Source organism: Bufo bufo, chromosome 10, assembly GCF_905171765.1.
Source record: "Bufo bufo chromosome 10, aBufBuf1.1, whole genome shotgun sequence".
NCBI lineage: Eukaryota > Metazoa > Chordata > Amphibia > Anura > Bufonidae > Bufo > Bufo bufo.
In genome coordinates this window covers 44,734,307-44,760,694 of record NC_053398.1, presented here as the reverse complement: position 1 = coordinate 44,760,694, position 26,388 = coordinate 44,734,307, and the positions used below count along the sequence as shown (strand labels likewise).

At 43.9% G+C, this 26,388-nt stretch overlaps 1 protein-coding gene across 4 annotated transcripts in view; it reads left to right on the top strand.

Annotated features, from left to right (window-relative positions):
* TSPAN4 (tetraspanin 4) overlaps positions 1-26,388 on the top strand; it is a 594,748-nt gene that overhangs the window by 364,287 nt on the left and 204,073 nt on the right. For 3 of the 4 annotated variants that reach the window (XM_040410435.1, XM_040410436.1, XM_040410437.1), the window contains one exon: positions 13,391-13,470. In XM_040410435.1, coding sequence (XP_040266369.1) covers positions 13,408-13,470 — 63 coding nt within the window. In that variant the 5' untranslated portion in view covers positions 13,391-13,407. Of the gene's footprint in view, positions 1-13,131; positions 13,471-26,388 lie in introns of those variants that run through there. The other variant, XM_040410434.1, reaches the window with a different exon arrangement.

Here is a 26,388-nt window from a genome sequence, read left to right as displayed (position 1 = left end):
CATTTTCCCCAACAAAGTAAAAAAAAATTGGTAAAAAATAGGGGGGGAAAAAAGTATACATATTAGGTCTCGCCGCGTCCATATCGACCGGCTCTATAAACATATCACATGACCTAACCCCTCAGATGAACACCGAAAAAAAAAAAAAACTGTGCTAAATAAACAATTTTTTTGTCACCTTACATCACAAAAAGTACAACAGCATGCAATCAAAAAGGCGTTTGCCTACCAAAATAGTACCAATCTAACCGTCGCCTCATCCTGCAAAAAATGAGCCCCTACCTGAGACAATCTCCCAAAAAATTTAAAAACTATGGCTCAGAATATGGAGACACTAAAACATCATTTTTTTTGTTTTAAAAAAGCTGTTATTGTGTAAAACTTACATAAATAAAAAAAAGTATACATATTGGGTATCGCCACGTCCATATCGACCGTCTCTATAAAAAATCACATGACCTAACCCATCAGATGAACACTGTAAAAAATGTAAAATAAAAACTGTACTAAATAAAAAAAAAATTGTCACCTTACATCACAAAAAGTGTAATAGCAAGCGATCAAAAAGTCATATGCACCCCCAAAATAGGACAAATCAAACCGTCATCTCATCCCGCAAAAAATGAGACCCTACCTAAGATAATCGCCCAAAAACTGAAAAAACTATGGCTCTCAGAAAATGGAGACACTGAAACATGATTTTTTGTTTTGTTTCAAAAATTATATTATTGTGTAAAACTTACATAAATAAAAGTATATATATTAGATATCGCCGCGTCCGTATCGACCGGCTCTATAAAAATATCACATGACCTAACCCCTCAGCTGAACACCGTAAAAAAATAAAAAAATAAAAACTGTGCTAAATAAAAAAAAATTTGTCACCTTACATCACAAAAAGTGTAATAGCAAGCGATCGAAAAGTCACACGCACCCCAAAATAGTGCCAATAAAACAGTCATCTCATCCCCCAAGGTAATCGCCCAAAAACTGAAAAAATTATGGCTCTCAGACTAGGGAAACACTAAAACATAATTTTTTGGTTTCAAAAAATAAATCATTGTGTAAAACTTACATAAATAAAAAAAAAAGTATACATATTAGGTATCGCCGCATCCATGACAACCTTGTCTATAAAAATATCACATGATCTAACCTGTCAGATGAATGTTGTAAATAACAAAAAATAAAAACGGTGCCAAAACGGCTATTTCTTGTTACCTTGCCTCACAAAAAGTGTAATATAGAGCAACCAAAATATGTACCCTAAACTAGTACCAACAATACTGCCACCCTATGGTGTAGTTTCTTAGATGGGGTCACTTTTATGGAGTTTCTACTCTAGGGGTGCATCAGGGGGACTGGGACATGGTGTCAAAAAAAACAGTCCAGCAAAACCTACCTTCCAAAAACCGTATGGCATTCCTTTCCTTCTGCGCCCTGCCGTGTGCCCGTACAGCGGTTTACGACCACATATGGGGTGTTTCTGTAAACTACAGAATCAGGGCCATAAATATTGAGTTTGGTTTGACTGTTAACCCTTGCTTTGTAACTGGAAAAAAATTATTAAAATGGAAAATCTTTTAAATTGTATCTCTATTTTCCATTAATTCTTGTGGAATACCTAAAGGGTTAACGACGTTTGTAAAATCAGTTTTGAATACCTTGAGGGGTGTAGTTTCTAGAATGGGGTATATTTTGGGTGGTTTCTATTCTGTAAGCCTCGCAAAGTGACTTCAGACCTGAACTGGTCCCTAAAAATTGGGTTTTTGAAATTTTCAGAAAAATTTCAAGATTTGCTAATAAACTTCTAAGCCTTTAAACATCCCCAAAAAATAAAATATCATTCCCAAAATGATCCAAACATGAAGTAGACATATTGGGAATGTAAAGTAATAACTATTTTTGGAGGTATTACTATGTATTATAGAAGTAGAGAAATTGAAACTTGTAAATTTGCAATTTTTTACAAATTTTTAGTAAATTTGGTATTTTTTTATAAATAAAAATATATTTTTTTTACTTCATTTTACCAGTGTCATGAAGTACAATATGTGACGAAAAAACATTCTCAGAATGGCCTGGATAAGTGTCACGACCATGATTGTGGTCGTGACTCCTTGGTTTGCATGCAGTTGTCAGCGGTTTGTTTTATGTTCTCAACCACAGGTGTGAGCTCTGTATCTTGCCTCACGTGTGGTTGCCGTTGGCAACATAAGGCTGTTGGCAGTGGAGCGGCCTGAGCGCTTGCTAGGCGCTCGCTGTCACGGCATGCGGTTGCCTCTGGTAAAGTGTGGTTTTAGTGTTCACTTTCAATGTCTGGTGTGCACGAGGTTTATGTATGTGTGCACTGTGACACTTCCCTTCACTTGTGGCTGCCCGTGGCAACGTGTGGTTTTGTGTACATGTGGTGGCAGTGTCTGGGCCTTCTGGCTGACTCCCAGGACATGGTTGCCACACATGTCGTTGCCTGCGGTAACAGCTGCAGTGTAATGGTTTATTGTACACTTCCCCTTTAAGTGACACTTACCTTGTTTGTTGATGGAAGGGTTAACCCCTTTCCTAGTGTGTGTGTGGGTGTGGCCGTTTAGGCTATTTAGCTTCCTGCTGGAAGGCAGTTTCTGAGGGGTACTTCAGCCATGCGTTTTGCTGAAGTCATCCTCCTGGTTCATATACCATCTTTCCAGTAAGGGCCACCCTTGCGGTCATAAAAAGAATGTCTGATGTTAAGTTGATGTTTTTATACTCTTGATATTTATTGCAGCTATGGATGTCCTGGTTACCGGTGTGTCTTGATGAGTGTGCTGTCTCCCTTGTGTTTGTGTGGACAGCGTATTTGCGCACGGGTTCCAGTCAGCAAGGCTGTGGCAGGTTAGTGTGGAACTGCTTGGTTTCACCTGTCATATCCATAGGTCTGTTTATGTTCCCCTTCTCCTTGCAGCGTGGCTAGTAAGACTCCTGTTCATTCGTGCCCTGGAGGAACAGGTCGTCTTAACCTGCTCCTAGTTCAGGGCCACCCTGAGGGCTAGTAGGGACCCCAAGGTTCCGGAGTATGAGCCCTCCTACCATCAGGGTCGGCTCATACAGCTAGGAGTCAGGGTCAGTATTAGGGACGCGATAGGAGGTGACCTGCTCCCTGATCCTGTGGTCCTGGCCGAGCAGCGACCAAACATCTTCTGGCATCGCACGGCTGAGGGTTTTCCCCATCCTCAGTAGTGACAATAAGTCAAAGCGTTTTAAAGTTATCACCACTTAAAGTGACACTGGTCATATTTGCAAAAAATGGCCTGGACCTTAAGGTGAAATAATGCTGTGTCCTTAAGGGGTTAAAGAGGATTGGTCACCAGGTTTATGCTGCCCTGATTGTAGGGGTGTGTTACTTACTTAATTTTCTTGCAGTCATTTCCATAAAATCATACTTTGAGTTGCAGTGCGAGCCAAGCCAGGAGACCTCATACCCATGAGCATCGGGCTTCCCCCATTCTCCCATGGAAAATAGGCAGCTTTTTCCTTATCACTGTGCATAGGAAGAAAGTTGCCAATCAGCAGCTAAATAGTGAGGACTACATAGCCAAAAGCCCCCCCCCCCATTCTTGCACAACTCCTTTAAGGGGTATTGACGGCATGGGTTTTGGCTCTGCTAGACTTTTTACTGAGGTCTCTTGGTTGACCCATTAAAGTCTGCTGACCATGTGGTTATTTTGTTGTAGTGATCTGCAGAAGTCAAAATGGTCAGAAACCTGTCGATCAGACAGGGGCGTAACTACCATAACGGCAGACCAGGCGACTGCTATGGGGCCCAGGCCAAGAGAGGGCCCAGTATTAGTTGGGATTATCTCCTCTTCTACTGGAGGTGAAAACTTGGTCACAACTCTACCCTCTTTTAGAAAAATTAGGCAATGGAAAAATGGCCTAAGGGTCATTAAAATGGGTTTCTGTGTGGGGGAGCCTGGTTTTATCTTTGCTATGGGGCCCTTACTTCTCTATGTACACCACTGCGATCAGACATTGATGGCATATCCTAGTAACATACCTTCAGTGTCTCAGACATCCCCTTTAACCACTTTATTACCAGACTGTTTATCCCCCTTCCTAACCAGGCCAGTTTTTCAGTTGTAGCAATGTGTCTATCTAACTGCAAATAACAGATTAATTTCTGAGCCAGCCTACATGTATTTGACATTATTTTTCTTGGGACACCTAAGATCTTTCTTGGTGCCATTAGATGATGATCTAAAATAAAAATATATATATTTAAGAAAAACTGTGAAAATTATTAAAAAAATATATTTTCCCTTTTATTCTCATTTTTTTCTTCTAACTATTACAAAAGGTTTCAATTCAAAACATTTCTAAAACCATTCCCGAATGCCTGAAAATGGACGCTATTTATGTAATTTATCTACTGGCTGGGTCCGCAGCAAGACTTCAAAAGACTGGAGCGCATTTTGGATTTTGGCGGCCTATTTTTCTATTGCTGGTAATATAGCACCGTACTGCCAGAAAAATCTTGTACAGTGCCAAAACACTACAAGCCCCTTCAAAGTGACATTTTTTTTTGTTATTCATCTTGGGGAAATTTGGACATTTTAAGGTTTTTTTTTATTATTTTTATTTATTTATTTATTTTTTAATTACTTTTTTAAAGTGAATTAACCCCTTTCTGCCACAGTCAAGGCAGGAAGAGGTTAATTCCCACCCTGCAGGCTGACATTTCATTTTAAAGCCAGCAGATCATCAATATCAGATCGGCAGGGGTCTGACTCCCGGCACCCCTGCCGATCAGCTGTATGGGGAGATGGCACATGTGTGCGTCGTCTCCCCGAACAGGTGATCGGCGGGGGTCCTGAGTGTTGGACATCAATATTAAAAAGCCTGGAAAACCTCTTTAACTATTCCATACAGACATTAAGGACATTTTGTCCATTATATATTATTTTTTCCATTGCTGTGACAATTTTACATTTCTTATACCAGTCGCCACTCAACTTCTCCGGGCGTTGGAAAGGCAAATATATCTAGTGTAAGAAGGTACCTGCAATCATCGTGGATAGAAGGTATGTGTCACCGAGGCCAGGAAGTAAGAGCCGGTATTTTATGTGTCAGCAGCAGCTATTGCTAATTGAAACCGTGAGATTTATCATGGCGGTCATAGCTGATCCGGGATGGCTCTTACTGGGAGTAGTCAAAGTGCTGGGTGGGTGACTACTCCCCATGTTCCAGGCTGGGTTTTGCCAGGCATAAAAACCAGCCAGCACTGCCAGGTGTGTGGATTTACCTCCCTCTGACAGTGGAGCTCAGGAGTCTGTCTGCTGTGAACTGAGGGCTGTGCTGGGATTTGAGGTTTGAGCCGGGCTGGAGGACTCAGGCCCCTCTAAAGGCGAACAGGCCGCCTATGGACTTGATGAGACTGAACTGCTAACAGGGTGTGAATGGGAGAAAAGGTGACTTTTATTGTTTATGGACTTTCCTTGTGTGCGAACAAGCACCAAGCCACCTGCGTTTTGTTATACACCAGTGTGTGAATAAACACCGCAGTTTGATTAAAAAACTGTGTACTTAGCCTCTATACTGCATCCGCTAGTCCTAACTACCAGAGCGAATCCCCACACTAGTTATGTAGTGAGACATTGCCCCAATATTGCTGCATATCTCAGCGCCAGTATTTTTATAACTTTCAGTGGAATCCGAGAACCCATATCAACCGTGTCTCAATCTTAGGTCACTACCAACACCTATACAGTAGGGGATATTTAGATAATTAAAGAAGCATGCCAGATAAAACGGATACACACTGTAGTGCCTAGCACATTACCTGCGGGGGATGCATGACGTAAAAATTCAAGGAACTTCAAAGAATGGATCCCTGTATCCTGCCCTTCCTCCTCAGCCCTGCGCTAGGGACTTAACAGTGTATCACTGTGTGTTCTATTCATTACCATGATGATTGTTTTCTATCTAATGTAACATACAGATATAGGTATGAACTCCCATCTTTCACGCTTTCATTAATAGAACAGCAGAGGTCTGCATGCATTACAGTACTGGTATTTCAGAGGATTTAAAGGGGTTGTCTAGGAGAACCTTTTTTTTTTTTTTAATGAGCCAGGATGAGTTAAGAAAATTATTTTTTTTTTAAACTTACAAACTTCACCAGTCACCCACCACTGCTGATCTGATGCTACTCTGATTCCTGCACGGCCAGTGATTGGCTGAGTGGGCATTTACAGAAATTGCCGTTGTGTCACACGGAGACTAGGAAATGGAGTTCAGCGTGGTCCAGAGCAGAACTGGTGGGAATTTGGCTTAATCTATCCTGCCCATAACAGCCATACATTTCTTGCAAAGGTAAAAATGCACTGTATCAACACTCATAGACAAAAAGTACTGCACCAAGAAGGAGATGTTGAAATCAAATGAAGCTAAGAGCTAAGGGATAAGTTTATTATTTTTATATTTTTTAATCAGATAGTTTTTATTAAGCAGCTTTTCCAAAATTATACAAACAATAAGGACTCCTTCTTTACAGATAGTATTACATGCAATCAAATGAATGACACACAAAAGTAGCCTCTGAGAGTTCTTTTTATAGGACAGCACTTTGGCGGCACTCTTGTGGCAAGACCCCTCCTGTAATGATTTACATATCTACCTGAGATGTAACTGCAAGCTGAGTTTTGCAGCAATCAGTGGTCAAGCCCTGGGAAGAAAAGTGTGGGAACTCACCCAAGATCCACTGCCACCCTGCCCCCCCCCCCAAAAAAAACAAAACAAAAAAAAAATATATATATATATATATACACTCACCTAAAGAATTATTAGGAACACCATACTAATACGGTGTTTGACCCCCTTTTGCCTTCAGAACTGCCTTAATTCTACGTGGCATTGATTCCACAAGGGCTGATACCATTCTTTAGAAATGTTGGCCCATATTGATAGGATAGCATCTTGCAGTTGATGGAGATTTGAGGGATGCACATCCAGGGCCCGAAGCTCCCGTTCCACCACATCCCAAAGATGCTCTATTGGGTTTAGATCTGGTGACTGTGGGGGCCATTTTAGTACAGTGAACTCATTGTCATGTTCAAGAAACCAATTTGAAATGATTCAAGCTTTGTGACATGGTGCATTATCCTGCTGGAAGTAGCCATCAGAGGATGGATACATGTTCTCATTCTGTTTACGCCAAATTCGGACTCTACCATTTGAATGTCTCAACAGAAATCGAGACTCATCAGACCAGGCAACATTTTTCCAGTCTTCAACAGTCCAATTTTGGTGAGCTCGTGCAAATTGTAGCCTCTTTTTCCTATTTGTAGTGGAGATGAGTGGTACCCGGTGGGGTCTTCTGCTGTTGTAGCCCATCCACCTCAAGGTTGTGCGTGTTGTGGCTTCACAAATGCTTTGCTGCATACCTCGGTTGTAACGAGTGGTTATTTCAGTCAACGTTGCTCTTCTATCAGCTTGAATCAGTCGGCCCATTCTCCTCTGACCTCTAGCATCCACAAGGCATTTTTGCCCACAGGACTGCCGCATACTGGATGTTTTTCCCTTTTCACACCATTCTTTGTAAACCCTAGAAATGGTTGTGCGTGAAAATCCCAGTAACTGAGCAGATTGTGAAATACTCAGACCGGCCCGTCTGGCACCAACAACCATGCCACGCTCAAAATTGCTTAAATCACCTTTCTTTCCCATTCTGACATTCAGTTTGGAGTTCAGGAGATTGTCTTGACCAGGACCACCCCCCTAAATGCATTGAAGCAATTGCCATGTGATTGGTTGACTAGATAATTGCATTAATGAGAAATAGAACAGGTGTTCCTAATAATTCTTTAGGTGAATGTATATCAGTGCAACATAAAACGTAAACAAAAACTGGAATTTGCGCTATATGTTTGTTCAGGTGTAATTCATCTCTTTCATATTATAAGCTCCCCTTATATATAATTTACTTACAGTTCTGAAGACTCAGGGGTGCTGGTTGGCTTGGCCTCAGGGGTGATGGCTGGCTTGGCCTCAGGGGTGCTGGCAGGCTTGGCCTTTAGGGGTGCTGACAGGCTTGGCCGGGCAGAAGGAGTGTGGGAGACTGTGAGGCCTTTTTTTTTTTCCAAGCTGCTCTGGAAAAAAAATATTTTTCATTACACCTCAGGTCAGACCACCAATCAGACCCCCAATGTTAATCAGACCTCAGCTAACAGCCCCAATAAGATCCCCAATGTTAATAAGACCACAATAAGACCTCAGATAACACCTCAGCTCAGACCCCAATATGAATGACCCCCAATCAAACCTCAGATAAGAGCCCCATGCCTCATAGCAGCCTACAGTAGCCTTATAGCAGCCTACAGTAGCCATATAGCAGCCCCCAGTAGCCATATATCAGCCCCCAGTAGCCTCATAGCAGCCCCAGTAGCCTAATAGCAGCCCCCAGTAGCCTCTCCATAATCCCCCAGTGCCTTTCACCAGCCCCTAGTGCCTCTCCATCAGCGCCTAGTGCCTCTTCATAAGCCCCCAGTGCCTCTCCATAGGCCCCAGTGCCTCTCCATCAGCCCCAGTGCCTCTCACCAGTGGCCCCCCAGTGCCTCTCCATCAGCCCCCAGGCCCCCCAGTCAGTGCCTCTCCATCAGCCTCATAAAATAAAAATAAACCACTTACCTTCTCCTGTTCCTGCATGCCGCCGCTCCTCTCCTCCTACGCGATGATCCTGCTGTCGGCTGTGCTGTGAAGGCTGCGCACAGCGTGACGTCACAGAGCACCTCAGCTCTCATGCCTGTGCGCAGCCCTGCACAGTCGACAGCCGAGGACCAGGAAGCGGTGAGTACAAAGCCTTCACTGCTTCCTGATCCTTTTGCCCGGCGTTAAAGGGAACGGCGTTCCTGCTATGAAAAAAGTGCAGGAACGCCGTTCCCACATGTTCCCACAGGACTCGAGCCCTGGCAGCAATCCAACATTTCTATCTTGGTGTGTTATTTTTTTGGCAATGAGTCTATTTGGAGGCGTGCACCTTTTAATAATTTTGGTGAAATTATGTTAACTGCTTCATTTAGCGGCATAAAAAAATGCCATTCTTAATAAATGTGTGCCAATGACTTACCATGCCTGTACCTTTGTAATAAATGAATGCTTGCTTTAAAAATAATCCAAATTAAAAAATGATTTAATTTTGATAGGAAGATGATTGCTATTAGGGTTTATAAGCAGTTTTTGCATTTACCACCTTCTTGTAATCCAAGGTTGTTATGTGGCAGGATGGACGATGGGCCCTCAGGGTGTTGGAATCTCAACCCCTCCTCCTGAATACAATTCATCCATATACATACTGTATCATGGTCATAATTACTATGTGGACACGCATAAGTGAACTCTCAGCCACAGCTCTGTAGATCTATGCTTGGGTATCTTGTAGCCTTTCACTTACTGGGTATGGATTTATTTTCATATTTTTTATTATAGAATAGTTTTTACAATATAAATTAAGAGAAAAATTGCCACAGTAAATATGGAAAAATAAGTGCAAAAGAGAAGAGTACAATACCATAGAAAATAGGGAAGAGGGGGAAAGGAAGGCATAAGAACTCCCATTAGGGTACTTTCACACTTGCGTTTTTCTTTTCCGGCATAGAGTTCCGTCACAGGGGCTCTATACCGGAAAAGAACTGATCAGGCCTATCCCCATGCATTCTGAATGGAGAGTAATTTGTTCAGGATGCATCAGGATGTCTTCAGTTCAGTCATTTTGACTAATCAGGCAAAAGATAAAAGCGCAGCATGCTACGGTTTTATCTCTGGCAAAAAAAACACTAAAGACTTGCCTGAATGCCGGATCCGGCATTTTTCCCCATAGGAATGTATTAGTGCCGGATCCGGCATTCAAAATACCGGAATGCCAGATCCGTCCTTCCGATCTGCACATGCGTAAACCGGTAAAAAAAAAAATTAAAAATACAAGACGGATCCGTCTGTCCGCATGACAAGCGGAGAGACTAATCCATTCTTGCAATGCATTTGTGAGACGGATCCGCATCCGGATGCGTCTCACAAATGCTTTCAGTCACATCCAGATTGGCGCATCCGGCGGGCAGTTCCGACGACGGAACTGCCCGCCGGATCACACTGCCGCAAGTGTGAAAGTAGCCTTAGAGCTATGGGATTTATTAAAAAAGTATGGATCAAGTCCAGAGCTAACAAGTCAAGTGGGGTAGAGTGGAATAACCATGTAAATACATCAAAACTATGTGTAACATTGGTGGCCCATGTCCATCACTCCCCGCCACTTCTATTAGAAACATTTTTCATTGAACTACTACTACTCCCACTGCCATCCTCTCTGTGCTCTGTGTGCAGTTACGTGGCTGCTTCTAATTGTTAATCAGCTTCTGCGATAAATTCTGGACTGCCCTCTCACTCCTCGCACGAGCTTAGGCTTCTGGTTTACTAGTGAAGGTGTGCGGTAATGATTGCCTGCTCATGCATCAAACTTCTGCCTATTAATTGACTCTCATACCTGCCTGCCCTGACTGTGGATTAGTGTCATGGAATTGCCCAAAGTCTGCCTGTTTACCGACTGTAAATATTGCCTGACCCCTTTGTGCTTCGCACCAGTGTTTTTGACCCCTGTGGGTGAGCTTTTAACTACATCGGGACTACTCCAAGAGGTAGCGGCCTGGTAGGTCTCCTGCAGAGAAGGCCAGATTTCTGTATAGGGATTAAAGGGTGAAATCTAGTGGACTGCAAAGTGGGTCCTCTGCAGAGAAGGCCATATCCCTGTGTAGAGGTTAAAGGGTAAAAACCAGGTGATCACCTGGTGGGTCCTCTGCTGCGAAGAAGAGAACCTCAGGATAAGCCTAAAGTCAAACCTGTTCGTTGGTACAGTGGGTCCACACCCACTGCCGTTACACTATTGTATTCTGCTTTATGTGAAATCAAATCCGTGAATGTATCAACTAAAGGGGTTCTCCCACTTAAGCAAATGGCATTTATCATGGAGAGAAAGTGAATACAAGGCACTTACTAATGTACTGTGATTGTCCATATTGCCTCCTCTGCTGGCTGGATTCATTTTTCCGTCACATTATACAGTTCTCGTTTCCAGGGGTTACAACCACTCTGCAATCCATCAGTGGTGGCCATACCTGATCATTATAGGAAAAAGTACCAGCCTATACACGCACCCATGGTCCTGGCCACCAGAGAGGCTGGCGCTTTTTCCCATAGTGTGTAAGCACAACCACTGCTGCTGGATTGCAGGGTGGTCATAACCATGGAATGAGCAGCGTATAATGTGATGGAAAAATGGATCCAGCCAGCAAAGGTAGAAATGTGGACAATCACAGTACATTAGTACGAGCCTTGTAGTAACTTGCTCTACATGATAAATCCCAGTGAGATCCCTGAAGTGAGACAGCCCTTTTAAGTAAAGTGCTGGAAAATCACATCTAAATCTTGGAAATGTATCCATTTGTCTCAAATCTGTAAAGAGCTCTCATAGTTTCTTGCTCTGGTTCATCTTCATTTTTCTAAACTATTAATTTTACAAACTCCTTTGAACCAGGTATGGATTACTTAGAGCACATGTAGTAATATGTTACTTTATACAATACAATATAGTAATACAATAAGTGTAAACATGTTTCCAGGCTTTATAATAAAAAAAAAGGGGCTCAATCTGCTGCCAAATCCACCCATAAGTCATAGAGATTTTGTGGTGGATTTTGCACAACGCCATACATGCTGGGCTAATGTTCCCAAATGACAATGTTAGCCCCCTTTCCCTTACAAATCTAATTATTTTAATTTTTTTTTTATTTTATTTTTTGCGGTGAAATGATCTTCAGGAGAAAATTAGTGAATGGTTGTTGAAACATGATGTCTTAAAGAGAGAACGTATAGTGAAATGCACGCTGCTTTTCTTGGAAGTATGTCGGTTGTAGGTTGATGTGTACATACCGGGCAGCTCCACACGTTCCTATGAATACTATGGTAATAGTCCCCCCCCCCCCTTCCTTTCACCCACATCTTCCCCCACAACCCTGATTGAAGTTGGTGGACATATGTCTGTTTCAGCCTTTTAGAAGCTGACATGCAGTGACTGAATCGTTATGTAGACCATGTGTTGTGAGCATTATATCTTCTGGGGAGGGCAGAACTCTTGCCTTATGTGAATACATCCCTATCTCTGTTATATCACGGTGTGATAATGTCCCCGGCAATGATAATTACAGCCTCAGTGCCTACAGTTTCTATATTACGGTTGTAGAGCGTTCCCGCTAGGAGAGAGGCAACTGTATTAAGCAACCAGCAAGTAAGGTCGTGACAAGTTCTATCTGCTCTGGGTTCCTTATTGATTAGTTAACCAGTTCATTGCTGGGATTGGGTGGGGGGGCAACTGCAGAGCTTTCACCAGTTTCGTTCACCCATGGCTGGAAACGGTGATGATGGACCAAGATAAATTTGTGATTGGCTGGGAAGGGGGAAGCATCCTTGAGAGAGTGAGAGTGCTGAGCATGCATAAATAAGGCTGTAGGAGAAAATCTCTTCCCTTCTCTCTCCTCCTCTCTCCTTCTCCTGAGTGGACCACAGAGAAACTGCTTCTGTGCATGCAGAGCCGAGAGAGAGAGAGAGACAGGAAAATGTCAAAAGGGAGGGGGAGATACAAGGAGAGAGTGAAGCATTATCAGTGAGAGATGAGAGCAGTGTGAATGAAGCAGGCGAGAGAGAATCCGATAGGACTGTGCGGGAGAAGAGCAGATTAGTCCTGCCTGCTGCAGCAGGACGCGGGGGACATGCCACCTGCACCCTTCTGGCACCCAACAGCACGGCTGCCCTGCATGCAGACATGAGGTGGAGGCCAGAGGGGATGTTTCTAAGTCACTGGTTTAGGGATTTTCTCTGTTTGGGGCAGCTGCTGGCATGGCCGCTTTTGCTGAAGACTGGTGGGTAGTGTGGCACTCCGAATCCTAACTCTCGCCCAAAAAAGTGCTTCTTCTTTCTTCAAACTCTTCTTCTTGTAATGGGACACATTTGCCATTGGATGGATTGATTTAGTTTAGAGGGTCAACCCTTCTACCTGCCAGTTTTTAGTCCTCCCCTCCCCTGCCCCCCTGAACTTGTGCACCCACCTGCGCCATGAGACGGTCGAGCACGGATGAATCTACTTACCATCGCAGTCCATCCCTGGACAGCAAAGACTACTCTCTTCCCAAAGGTGGTGCCTTCCGGCGCTATAGCAGCCTCTACGGGGGGCAGTTTGGGGCATCGGCAGGTGGCTCTTTTTTTGGGTTTCACACCAACCCCGGTCCAAAAGCCACCAAATCAAAGTACACCTCGCCAAAGGGCAACAAGTACGTGGTGTTTTACCTGGATCTCTCCTTCATTTTCCTCCTAGAGCTGAAGAGGTGCAGGATGGCACAGAACTGCCTGCAGTGTATGAAATATCTCATGTTTGTCTTCAACCTCCTCTTCTGGGTAAGTTCCTGGGGAGAAATGGGAGGGGAGGGGGGATCTGAAATTGCCTTAAATGACCATGTGAGCTATGCTGTCAATTGCTTGTAACTGACTTGTCTATTGCTTGAAATGTCTTTCTTGTGAGTTGCCGACTCTGTGAATTACGTGGTTAGAGTTTATGCCTTCAAAGTAGACAGATTTGCATTTTTTAAGGTAAAACTAAAGAGTTCCAAAACTAAAGTGTTCCAATGTCTGACACCCTGCCGGCTGTCACTTACCAGAACATACCTGCATTGGGTCATCTTCACAGAGAGTTCCTTTAGCCCTGTAGTGTCCTCAAGTTTACTGAACATCTGCCTCACTTTAGCTGATGTGAGGATGAAGTGCAGTAAACCCATCCAGATATTGGTGCATGTTGTATCTCATCTCTTTCTATGTTTCATGGACATTGCATAAAACGTCCACAAATTCACTTAAAACTAAAAAGAAAATGTGAACCCTCGATTCATTCTTAAATGCTGGATCTGGTTACATACGTCCGGGCTGGAAATATTCATCGCTTAGTTGGCTTTAGAAGACCATAACAGGTTCTCCTTCTGTCCCAGGTTTGTGGTTGTGGATCTATCAACACGCTCAACTGGACTAGAAATAAAGCTAAAAGTTGTATTTCTTATTGTTCCCAATAGATAGAAATCAGGATCCCCCTGGGAGGGAGGTGTCAGGTTCTTGCCTTTAAAGTTAATTATGGACTGTATGTTTCAAACTTCTCAGCCCTTTCCTCCCCAGTGACCCCATGTGCCCGCCATCCAGCTGATATTCTCCTTGCAGTTCCGCTAGCCTGGTTCTATCACCGCCATCCATTGTATTCCTGTGTGTGTGTCAGATAAAACTCCCTGCATGTATAATAACCGCTGCATTCACCGCTGTGCCGTAGCCTTGAGTGCTCTGCTACATTGAGGTGTAAATGAGTTTGCTGCCCTTCAATTCCAAAGCTGTTTGTGTTGCAGTACCAGGCAAGTAATATGTCTTCTGGCTGCGATATGTGTACAAGATGGATTGACACAAGCCTGATAAGAGCTGTCCGGGTTTTAATATCATTTTTTTTAATTTTTTTTATGCTGATGAATGTTGAATTCAACCTATCAATGATGGTACACGTCTTTTCCTTTCTATAACCTGTCATGCCGGTTTATGACTACCCTGCTTGGTGGATCATTTGGCCCATAATTGTATTGTGATTGAAACTAGGAGATATTTCTTAACATATGTAGCGATGAAAGCTGAGACGCTCTCTGGATAATGCAGTAAATGCTCCGGATTATGATTCCTGCCATAGCAAATGTGCCCCATAAGTCGTCCTGGAACATGCAGACCACAGTCCTGATCTGTCCATCTCCAGACTCCACCATGCAGTAGGTTACCCGCAGCAGCTTCAAATACACTGTGTATACACCATATCTATTTGTCACCTCTCCTGACATGTCTGTTGTAGGAAATAATTGGATTCCACTTGAATTCTAATTCAATAGCTTTTATTCTTATGGCTCTGTGTTGTACCGTTCCTCTGTTATCCCTGATAGAAGTTTATGAATAAAGATTTAACTGCGTTACACCAGGGGGTCTCTGCACAGTCTGACACTGTCCAAACAACGCTGTCAGAGTCGGACTGTGCAGGGACACACCTCCAACTGGCAACACCTAGTTGCACCTATATAAGACAGTTCCAGCAGGAATAATAGAGGAATGGCACAACATAGAGCCATAAGAATAAATGCTGCAGAAGTGGAATACAATTATAATAGAATAGATGATCCACAGTTGGTATTGCATAGGGAACACAAGTAGTTACTAAAACAGACATGTCAGGAGAGGGGACACGTTCTCTTTAAGTGGAATCTGTCACCATGAAATTCACCACTAAACCGGGCACAGTGCCTTGTAGGGCTAGCTCTGCTAAATGCTAGCTCAGCTAACCTTTCACTTAGCAATCTGTTGCTTTATTCTGGAGAAAAAGTACTTTTAATCCATATGCAAATGAGCATTTAAATAAGTATTCCAGTTAGCGAAAGTTATCCCCGTGGAGCACCCCTGAAATGGACGGAGCGGCTGGTCAGAACTGCGCACTGCTGATCCATTCATTTCTGTAGGACCCCTGGAGATAGCCGAGTGCTGTACTTGGCTATATCCTGCACTCCCATAAAAATAAATGGAGCTGTGTTAGGCGTTTCTGACCAGCCGCTCCGTCCATTTCTGGAGGGTTACGGGCGCCTTTATTCCCATGATCAGTAGGGTTCCCTGCCTAGCCATCTTAATTAGGCCTTTGTCAGAGTTGCTCAGATCCCTAAGGCTCCCAAACATTATTGTAATGTTCACAGGACCCACCATGAATGGTGCATTGATGGACTCAATGTGCATGAGCCTTGAGTGTCCGTGGACCTGCCCCATCGGTCGTCTTTACTTGGACCACTCATGGTAGATGCATGTCAGGAATACCCCCTCAAAATCTGATGCTTTGGAGATGCAGATCCTCAGATCCTTAACACTCCCGTACACATTAGTGTATTGTTCACCAAAACCACCACGAACGGTGGATTCAGGTGGCAGTTTAATGCGTATGGGGAGCCGCAGATGATGTCAGGGGAGAAAAGGATCGAGCAAAGTGATTATTTTTGTGGGGTCCTTTTGTTCTACCATGAGATAAGCCACCGCCAGATGATGTCAGGGGAGAGAAGGGTCGAGCAAAGTGAATATTTTTGTGGGATCCTTTTGTTCCACCAGGAGATAAGCCACCGCCAGAAGTGTCTGGTAGCGTCTTTCTTCTCTCTCCCCACGGACAACACATACATGCTCGACCAAACCGAATGTGTATGTGGGAGTCAAGATAGATAGCTGTTGGAGAAATAATTGTTCAGGCGACAGTCAGTGAATGTGTATGGTTGTCTTAACTCTTGTCAATATTTCCTGCTTTAAACACATCAACTTCAAAAAATGACTGTTCACTTGCTGACTAATATATCCCACCCATTGGCCTAGGTCCCATTGTAATCAGATAATCAATGTTTTTCACTTCTCCTGTGGTTTATTGTTATGGCTGATCAGTGTATATCCTCCATGTTTTTGTCATAGTTTTTTTCACTGTAAAATATCCTTTACTATAAGCAAGAGGTGTCTGAGAGAGTCTTAGAGTCTTCACAGGAGAACTCCACAAATCATTATGGTTATGCACTAAAATTTAACGTGGTCCATATGGACGAATATCCACCTAATTCCTCTTTATTCCCTCACCACTACAACTGGTCCATTAATGACCCATTTTTCACCTCCTGAAAGCTTGTTTAGGGTGTGTCCACATGAGATGTAATTTGCGGTGGCAAAATCCGTAGGTCACATTCAGATTTGTTGCAGAACTTGCAGCGGGTTTCGCGGCGTGGATTGCAAATGGTGGAATCTGCAGTGGAGATCTGCAGCATAAATTGAAATTCTGCAGATGTAAAATCCACACTGCAGGTCAGTTTACACTGTAGATTTTTTTTCCTGGTTCTTTAAAATCTTATCTACTTTGCTGATAAATGTAAAATGCAGTGGATTGGCCACAGATTTTCCCCAAATCTATGGTGCCAAATGCAACATGATTTTAGTCCCACGTGGACGTTCTCCTAAAGCGTCTCCGCATGATGATCACACTAGGGTTTACTATGAAAGTTGTCATGTTTTGAACTGCAAGGGGTTTCTGATCTGGTTTCTCTTGTAACTATGACCCCTTCCCTCTCCAGTGTATTCATCAAAAGGGCCCTATCATGTAGAGATGGTTGGAAGTCATGTCAACAATATCTAGTTCTAGAAACGAGAAATACAATGTCTGCCTTGTGTATTGCAGCATTAATGCTTTGGATGCTATATTCTTTGGGTATTGGCTACCTTTGCTTATTTCTGTCATTAAAGGGGTTTTGCAGTTTGTAAAACCCAAAAATCATTTATGAAAGTAGCTGTCATTTTTGTAAAATTTCTTTTACTTTTATTGCTCCTATCTTCCATTCTTCCGCAGCTCTTTCCTGTGATTTTATGTCCATTGGCATGGGAGTGTGTATGTAACTAGCTGGCTAGGAGGAGCTATAAACTAGCTGGGTGTGGTTAAGGGGCGGTGGACCTTTGGCAAAAAGGGAGAAGTGCATCATGGGTTTGGTTGGATAGAGCAACAGGAAGTACTATATACAGGATGGAAACAAACCAGAGGGATTGGTTTACATGGTCAAAATGGGTCAGGAGAGCAGTGGTGTAATGTTGGTTGCTAGCGGCTGGGGTAAGCTCAGTAATGCACCACCTAACCTGTGGACAACCCCCTTTTTATAGAACCACACCCCACAGTATACGAAGACCAACATTACAGATAATAACACTACATAAAGGCTGAATAATACTGTTACCCCATTGCCACATAGGGTCAGAATATTACCACCATACTAATAGTGAATAAAAAACACTATATCAAAACCAGCACTACTAACAATAACGCTATTAGTGACAAATAATACTGCCAAGTAGGGCTGCAGCTATCTACTATTTTTGTAATCAAGTATTCTATCGATTAATCCAACAATTAATCGAGTACTCTGATAACAAAAAACTAATTAAAAGATTGTTTTTCTTTATAAAAAATCAGCCCCCACTGCCCATCAGGCTGCCCCCCCTAGTGCCATCAGCTGCCCCCTATTGCCATCAGCTTCCCCCCATGCCATCAGGCGCTCCCCCCCCTCCCCGTGCCATCAGGCGCTTCCCCCCGTGCCATCAGGCGCTTTCCCCCGTGCCATCAGGCGCTTTCCCCCGTGCCATCAGGCGCTTTCCCCCGTGCCATCAGGCGCTTCCCCCCCGTGCCATCAGGCGCTTCCTCCCGTGCCATCAGGCGCCCCCCCAGTGCCATCAGCTGCTCCTCCCCAGTGCCATCAGCTGCTCCTCCCCAGTGCCATCAGCTGCTCCTCCCCAGTGCCATCAGCTGCTCCTCCCCAGTGCCATCAGCTGCTCCTCCCCAGTGCCATCAGCTGCTCCTCCCCAGTGCCATCAGCTGCTCCTCCCCAGTGCCATCAGCTTCCCCCCCAGTGCCATCAGCTGCTACTCCCCAGTGCCATCAGCTTCCCCCCCCAGTGCCACCATCTCCCAATCCTAGCCATTTTGCTAGCGCCAGTGAAATAAAATACTTACCTTGCCGCTCCACAGCTCGTCCATCTTTTTCTCTGTGCGCTGCACTGTCGTCCTAACGTCACACAGCGTCAGGTCATAGTGCGCACTTACGTGCACTATATCCTGACGATCTGTCAGGAGGACAGTGCAGCGCGGTGCGGGCCGGCGGTTGACAATGGAGAAGTGAATAATAGCAAGAGCTTCCATGGTCACATGACACAAGCGAATCCTCGATGCAACAAATTTGCATTGAGGATTTTTTTTGTGTTGAGTTACTCGATTCAATCGAGTAATCGTTTCAGCCCTACTGCCAAGACCACAAACACTTATTACCACCTCACAGTGACTGAACATTAAACCATACTGATACTGGGGGTCTCGTTCCCCAGTTTGATGAAGCGCCCACTCTGTTTTTTCTCTTTGGGAATGCCAGAGATAGCTGAGTACAGTGCTTATATAGAGAGTGACTCGGGTGGCAGGGCACATGCCCGACCTGCCACTCCATCAGATTAGTTGGAACAGAACCCCTGCTCTTTGGATCAATTGGGTTTGCAACAGTCAGACTCCCACTTGATCACTTAGTTATCCCCTATCTGGCAGCACAACCCCTTTAATTCATACCTACTCCCTATTTAGGACCCAGTGCAGCCCCCAGCCGGCCCCACTTAGCGCCAGAGTAGACTACTTGGCCGGGGCCCGTATGGAGCCTAAAAAGGGATTGGGAATGGCTTAATAGGGAGGATTATTACTGTGGGGGCCTAACTGGGGTCTGCATAGCAGGACAATAGACTCTGCCCATTTTACTAGTACCTGCTGTGCAGACTCCACTTAGACCCCCACAGTAATAATCCTCCTTATTAAGCCATTTGCAATCCCCACGTTGGGAAAAGTTGTCTAGAAAAAAGAAAAATTCTGGTTGGCAACCCTGTCCAATGTCTTCCCCCTGCATGAATCTGCAACATGAATTACATTGGGATATATCTATATAGTAGTGAATTGAAAAGAAATATCCTAAAAAAAAGTTGTACACTCTCATATAAATTGCAAGCTGGGGGCTGGGATTTATTCTGCGTTGGCACATATCAGCCAATTAGCATGCATCGGTCATAAAGTGGCGACTTTGTAAACTTTAGGGGTGATCGGCGCTCCTAGCATTGATCCGTGCTGATTTGAAGTCTGGTTAGCTGATATACATTTCATTTGACATGTAATATTGATTTCACATTTTAAAGCGGCTTTGTGTTCTCTGCAGGAAGCATCTTGTGATCTGATTGTTAAGACCAGTGTGTACCTAGGAAATAGTTATCTTGTGTATTGTAGCATGCCCCATTATTGCTGTTAATTAACTTCTGACTCTCGTCTGATCCAGGGCGAGATTAAATGTCCCAGGCAGTGGCATTATTCTGTTAAATTGTATTTTGATCCTTATTCTACATGAATAATTTAATTTGATGCAATTAACCAGTTTTTATTTATTTATTCCTGAGCAGCACCTGATGGCATAAATGCTGTTTGCACAATACATACAATGTAATACACGTTGTACTTACAAGTAACAAGCCATCAGGATGCAGAGAGGGAAAGCATTATCTCTATATAGTGCTGCTTCTTAGGGGAGTAAAAGGCAAATGGAACCTAAGAAGTCTTCAAACTCTTCAATTTCTAGGCAGAACCTTCCCCTTACTCAGGGGTCTAGCAGGAATTAACTTACCTGGAGAAGCCACGTGTGGCCATACATTTCCTCATTCTTCATTTGTGGCTTTGTGGTTTGGCTTATAGATATTCATAGAGACAGGGTCATAGGGCACATTCAAAAGGGTTGTGACCTCTTAGACACAGATTGCCTGAGTATGGTGATATTTCTTTAAAGGGAACCTGTCACTGGTATTTTGTGTATAGAGCTGAGGACATGGGTTGCTAGATGGCCGCTAGCACATCCGCAATATCCAGTCCCCATAGCTCTGTGTGCTTTTATCGTGTAAAAAAAAACAATCTGATACATATGCAAATTACCCTGAGATGAGTCCTGCCCCTGACTCATCTCACGTACAGGACTCCTCTCAGGTTAATTTGCATATGTATCAAATCGTTTTTTTACACAATAAAAGCACACAGAGCTATGGGGACTGGGTATTGCGGATGTGCTAGCGGCCATCTAGCAACCCATGTCCTCAGCTCTATACACAAAATCCCAGTGACAGGTTCCCTTTGAAAAGTGAAAAGAAATTTCAGTGTTCTTATTTTGTTGATTCTGCCTCTGGTTATTAGGTTACTGAGAGCAGTTACTTAAAATAATGACTGATCCAACTATATGGCGGGTGACAGTCTAGAACAGACTCCCTAGAATGGAGTAATCCCTGACTGATTTTAGAAAGTTTTAGAGCAAATTTGATAAAAAATTTCTAAACTCAAACTTATCATCTCCCCGCACCACTTTTCTGGCGTTAAAAAGTGACAGACACTGCGTTTGCAACTTTTTAAACACCACTTGTGACAAATTTTGTATGGCGTTTTTTACGTCCATTTTCCAAACAGAGGGCCTGGTGAAGGTTGGGGAGGGGGCAGTGCCAGCAAGCCAGATACATTTATCTTAATTTGTGCCAATTTTCTGGAGCAAATGACTGAAATCTGCGGCAGCTCTGAGCTGCCATAGATTTTATACTGGCCCACCAACTGCTAGAGCAAGGATCAGCAACCTTCGGCACTCCAGCTGCTGTGAAAGTACAACTCTCAGCATGCAAACCTGCTCGGCCGCTCCTCTAACTCCCACAGAAGTGAATGAGGCATTCTGGGAGTTGTAGTTTCTGAACAGCTGGAGTGCCGGAGGTTGCTGATCCCTGTGCTAGAGGATGCACCTCCTTTATGACAAGGCGTGCTCCTCATCATCAATTAGGCTCATCCTCCGGCAGCTCAGGAGATTTCTAAGACCGGCGTAAAATGCCAATTTTGTGATCTCCCTCAAAGGGTGAGATATCCGTAGAAGTGGTTTATAAACACATTACTAAATCATTTCCTAATCATGTCATCATTGCAAAAATATTCAACTAGTTGGATGAGCTCATAAAGTGAACATTAGATCGTATGAATTTATTGCGTAGAATGTGATGACAGATGAAAGCATTCTGTGTATAAAAAATGAATGAAATCCGGCAGTGGTGAACCACAGTCTTCCAAGCTGAAAGTTACTATGAAGCCGGATTGGCCTCTCCCGTCCATTTCTCTTTTCCATGGTAAGTGGTGCATCACAGGTTTTCACCTTAGTCTGCCGTTAAATGGCTTAAAGTGACAGACACTTTTCTATGCTAGAAACGTACTCTAAACAGTTGTCGCTTCTCCTCTGCACTTTGCAGGTCATACAAAGTGTATATACAGTATCAGCAAGTGGAGGCCGTGAACCAGGGGTGGATTGGCCATAGACCTTACAGGGAAATTTCCCGGTGGGCTGATGCCCAGGGGGCCGTCTGGGCCCTCCTCACGGCCGGCCAGTGGAAGTTTTTGGGGATGTATTTTGTGATGGACTGTGGTATTTGGCTCTGTTGGGGTGGTATAATGTGCCACAATATAGTATTGCTGGCCCTACCTTCCATCAACTTGTACCCAACTACAAAACGGGGCCACTTTAAAAGGGTTCTGCGCTTTCATTTAACTGATGATCTATCCTCTGGATAGATCATCAGCTTCTGATCGGCGGGGGTCCGACACCCGGGACCCCCACCGATCAGCTGTTTGAGAAGGCAGCGGCGCTCCGGCGGCCTTCTCACTGTTTACCGCCGGGCCGCCGGCCCACTGACGTCACGACTAGTATCAACTAGCGTGGGCGCGGCTAAGCTCTGTTCACTTGAATGGAACTTAGCCACGCCCACGCTAGTTGATACTAGTCGTGACGTCAGTGGGCCGGCGGTAAACAGTGAGAAGGCCGCGGCGCTGCTGGAGCGCCGCTGCCTTCTGAAACAGCTGATCGGTGGGGGTCCCGGGTGTCGGACCTCCGCCGATCAGAAGCTGATGATCTATCCAGAGGATAGATCATCAGTTAAATGAAAGTGCAGAACTCCTTTAAGTTCCCAGTCCACCCCTGCCATGAAAACATAAGAAATCACATCCCAGTGTAAAGAGCATATATCACGTGTGTGCTGTATCCTAAAGCATGATGGGAGTGACATTCAGAATAAAAGAAATAGTATTTTTTTATATTTTATGGCTAGGTTGGGGCTTTTTACTATGCTATCAAGGAATCTATGGTCGCTAGAAAGGCTCTTTAAAAAGTACCTGCCGTGAGAATAATGATTACAGAGAGGGTGGTCTGCTGTATGCATTTAAAGTACAGCTTTCTATCACTTAAATGGTTAATCCTCCCTGGATAAAACCTTTCCGTATGCTCAATTAGTGCATATGAATGTCATAGAAAAGGACCCTGTTCAGGACCTCTCACCATAGGCAGATTTACTAGACAGTGTGGTTCCTGTATTGTCACAGTGCAATATGCATTACGTTATGTTTTGCCCTAAGAGATTGCCCCCCCTGCCCTCTTATCAGTTATATTAGGTTACTTTCACATCTACCATACGTGACGTGTTTTAGGGCTAAATTAGCGCAGCAGCTAAATGTGCTGTTGTATTAGATGGCATGGTTTTAAAGGCGTCCCATTAATCATGGCTCTGCCTGAAAATCTGTGATTCATTTTTTCCATTAAAAGCAACTCTAGAAATTGTTAATATCAATTAGTTGCTGCAGAACGACCGAATGATGCGCCTGCTTTACCTCCACTGGTACTCTTAAAGCGGTATTCCCATCTTAAAGGTGTTATCCAACCCCTATAATGCACCCCAAAATGCCCGGGCACTTCATACAGGTTAAACTGACCCCGCTCCCCAGCACCCACGTCGCTCCTAATGCCCCCACGACCGCCGCTGCATCTCCCTGTTGAGCGGATCAAAACATCTGGCGACGAGGGGGAGGCGGTTCTTTGTCAACCAATAGCAGGCCACAATGCTAGGCAGGCGTGTCCCCGTTGCGGCTTGCTATTGGCTGCCCACCCCTGTCGCCGGATGTTTTGATCTGCATGATGGGGAGATGCAGTAGTCGTGTGGGCATCAGGAGCAATGGGGGTGCCGGGGAACGGGGAGCAGGGAAAGTATTACCTGTATGAGGTGCCTGAGCATTTTACGGGTTGGAATAGTTTTACTTTATTGCTGATAATCCATGTGACAGATTTCCTTTATAAACTGCTTGTATTAATCAGTAGATCTACAGGTGAAACTCGAAAAATTTGAATATCGTGCAAAAGTCCATTTATTTCAGTAATGCAAATTAAAAGGAATTGCATTAATGCAGCTTAAAATTAGAATTTTGTAAAAAGGTTCAATATTCTCGGCTCAAAGTGTCACACTCTAGTCAGATAATTAATCCATATCCCCTGAGCAAAGGGGACCTCAAAATTGTGACTTTGGGGCTTCATAAGCTGTAAGTCATAATCATCCAAATTATAACAAATAAAGGCTTGAAATATCTCGCTTTGCCTGTAATGAGTCTATCTCATGTGTTAGTTTCACCTTTTACGTTGCATTACTGAAATAAATGTACTTTGCACGATATTAAAACTTTTCGAGTTTCACCTGTAATGGACCAGATGAAGCTGGGGGCTTACTTTGAAAATCCCTGTTAAAATGGCTGTATAATCCATGTAGAAAGTTTCTCAACTTCTAAACTCAACTAACTAATCAGCTGCAGCTTGTAACGAGCAGTGTGAGATTTCAGCCGTGGGGGAGGAGGTGCACTTAAAGGAATAGGTCAGTTAGGCCTCATGCACACGACCGTTCTGTTTTTTGCAGTCCGCAAACCGCGGATCTGCAAATACCGGAAGCCGCCTGTGTGCCTTCCACAATTTGGGGAACGGAACGGGCGGCCCATTGTAGAAATGCCTATTCTTGTCCGCAAAACGGACAAGAATAGGACATGTTCTATTTTTTCTGCAGGGCCACGAAACGGAGCAACGGATGCGGACAGCACACGGAGTCCTGTCCGCATCTTTTGAAGCCCCTTTGAAGTGAATGGGTCCTCCTCCGAGCCGCCAAAACTGCGGCTTGGATGCGGACCAAAACAACAGCCGTGTGCATGAGTCCTTAGGCTAGGTGGAAGAAGATTGAGTTAGAGTGTGAGCACACCAGATTCATCAGCTCTATACTCATTTTAATATCTGATGGAAAGCTTTGAAAAGGAATACATAGCTATTCAGAAATGTATTTTCAAAACAAGTTCACCAGCATCATCAGGTCTAAAAGATCTGTTTAAAAATGAATGCAAATAATATTGTCAAATCTGATGACAGATTTTTTAAAAAGGCACACACGCCATTGAATAAAAATAAGGCTAAAATCTGATCCGTCAGCGGCAACAAGTCCTATTGTTGTCAAAATACAAACTACAAATTGGCGTGGTATTAGAAAGCAGGAAGTGCTCAACCCCATATGCAGTGGTGCATCTATACCGGGGGGGGGGGGGGGGGGGGGCAGATCTTGCACTTGTGGCCCGTTGCTAATGGCAATCCCCAGCAAAAATGCATACAATGGAGGATGCCTGCAGCGGACCACAAGTACCACAATGGACATCCTACACAGGATAGCAATTGTGTGGATGTGATAAACAGTCAAAATAACATAACATAAAAACAAATTCAGGTGCACTCTGCGGTCTTACTAACCCTCGTACTGGTGTAAAATTGAGAATTAGCCAACATATCCTGCTTGGAGGACATGTCTGAGCCCGAGCACTGCACCAAGGTTTCTCAAGTAGCTCGGGAACCTAACGCTAAACCTACCTGGGCCGTATGGGCAATACCAGGAGCCAGTGGGCGAATTACAGGTGCGCAAGGTCCGACTCAAAGCAATCTCCCAGTGACCTCCAGCATGTGACCATGCATACAATGGGAGGAGGCAGAGAGCTCTGAGCCCCCCCCAAGACTGGCTGATATAGCCCGGGCCTCACATGTGCACCAGAATGCTGCCTGTAGATGGAAATAAAGTCACATTCAGACTAGGAGTTTCTTGAGAAACCTTGGCGCGGTGCTCGGCCTCAGACATGTCCTCCAAGCAGGATATGTTGGCTAATTCTCAATTTTACACCAGTACGAGGGTTAGTAAGACCGCAGAGTGCACCTGAATTTGTTTTTGTTATGTTATTTTGACTCTTATTGTTGTCAGTTTCCCAGTAGCAACAGATTTCTTTCTACACTACTTTGAGCTTAAAATACCAGAAAAAAAGTAAATGAAAATATGCAAAGATTTTACATCTGTCTACTTTGTAGGCAATGATTATCAAAGGTAGAGCATCACTTGAATCTCTAGCTGACATCTCCAGACTGCTTCCCACATGGAGATCCACAATATGAGACGAAAGTCAATGAATGATATTATTTGACAGTTCTGTGGAGAATTCTTTCTACAGTTCTTGCCTTTAATGTTTTGATTAAGCAAGCGCCCTAATGTGACATCTCAGACGGATCCTGATGAAGGAGACAGCAGAAGCCGAGAGACTGTCAGAACTGCTGGATCAAATCAAAATGCAGATACAATTTTTGTTCAAAATAAACATTTTTTTTCATATTTGCATGTATGGATTCTGTTGACGGCTTTCACCCGTTATGTGTATCCATCAGGAAGACCCACTTTGTATGTTATGGAATAAGGAGCTGAGATCTGAAGGCTTCAGACGAGCAGTATATGGTAGCTGAGGGAGGAATGGAGCCTAAAAAAATCATAAAATTGAATA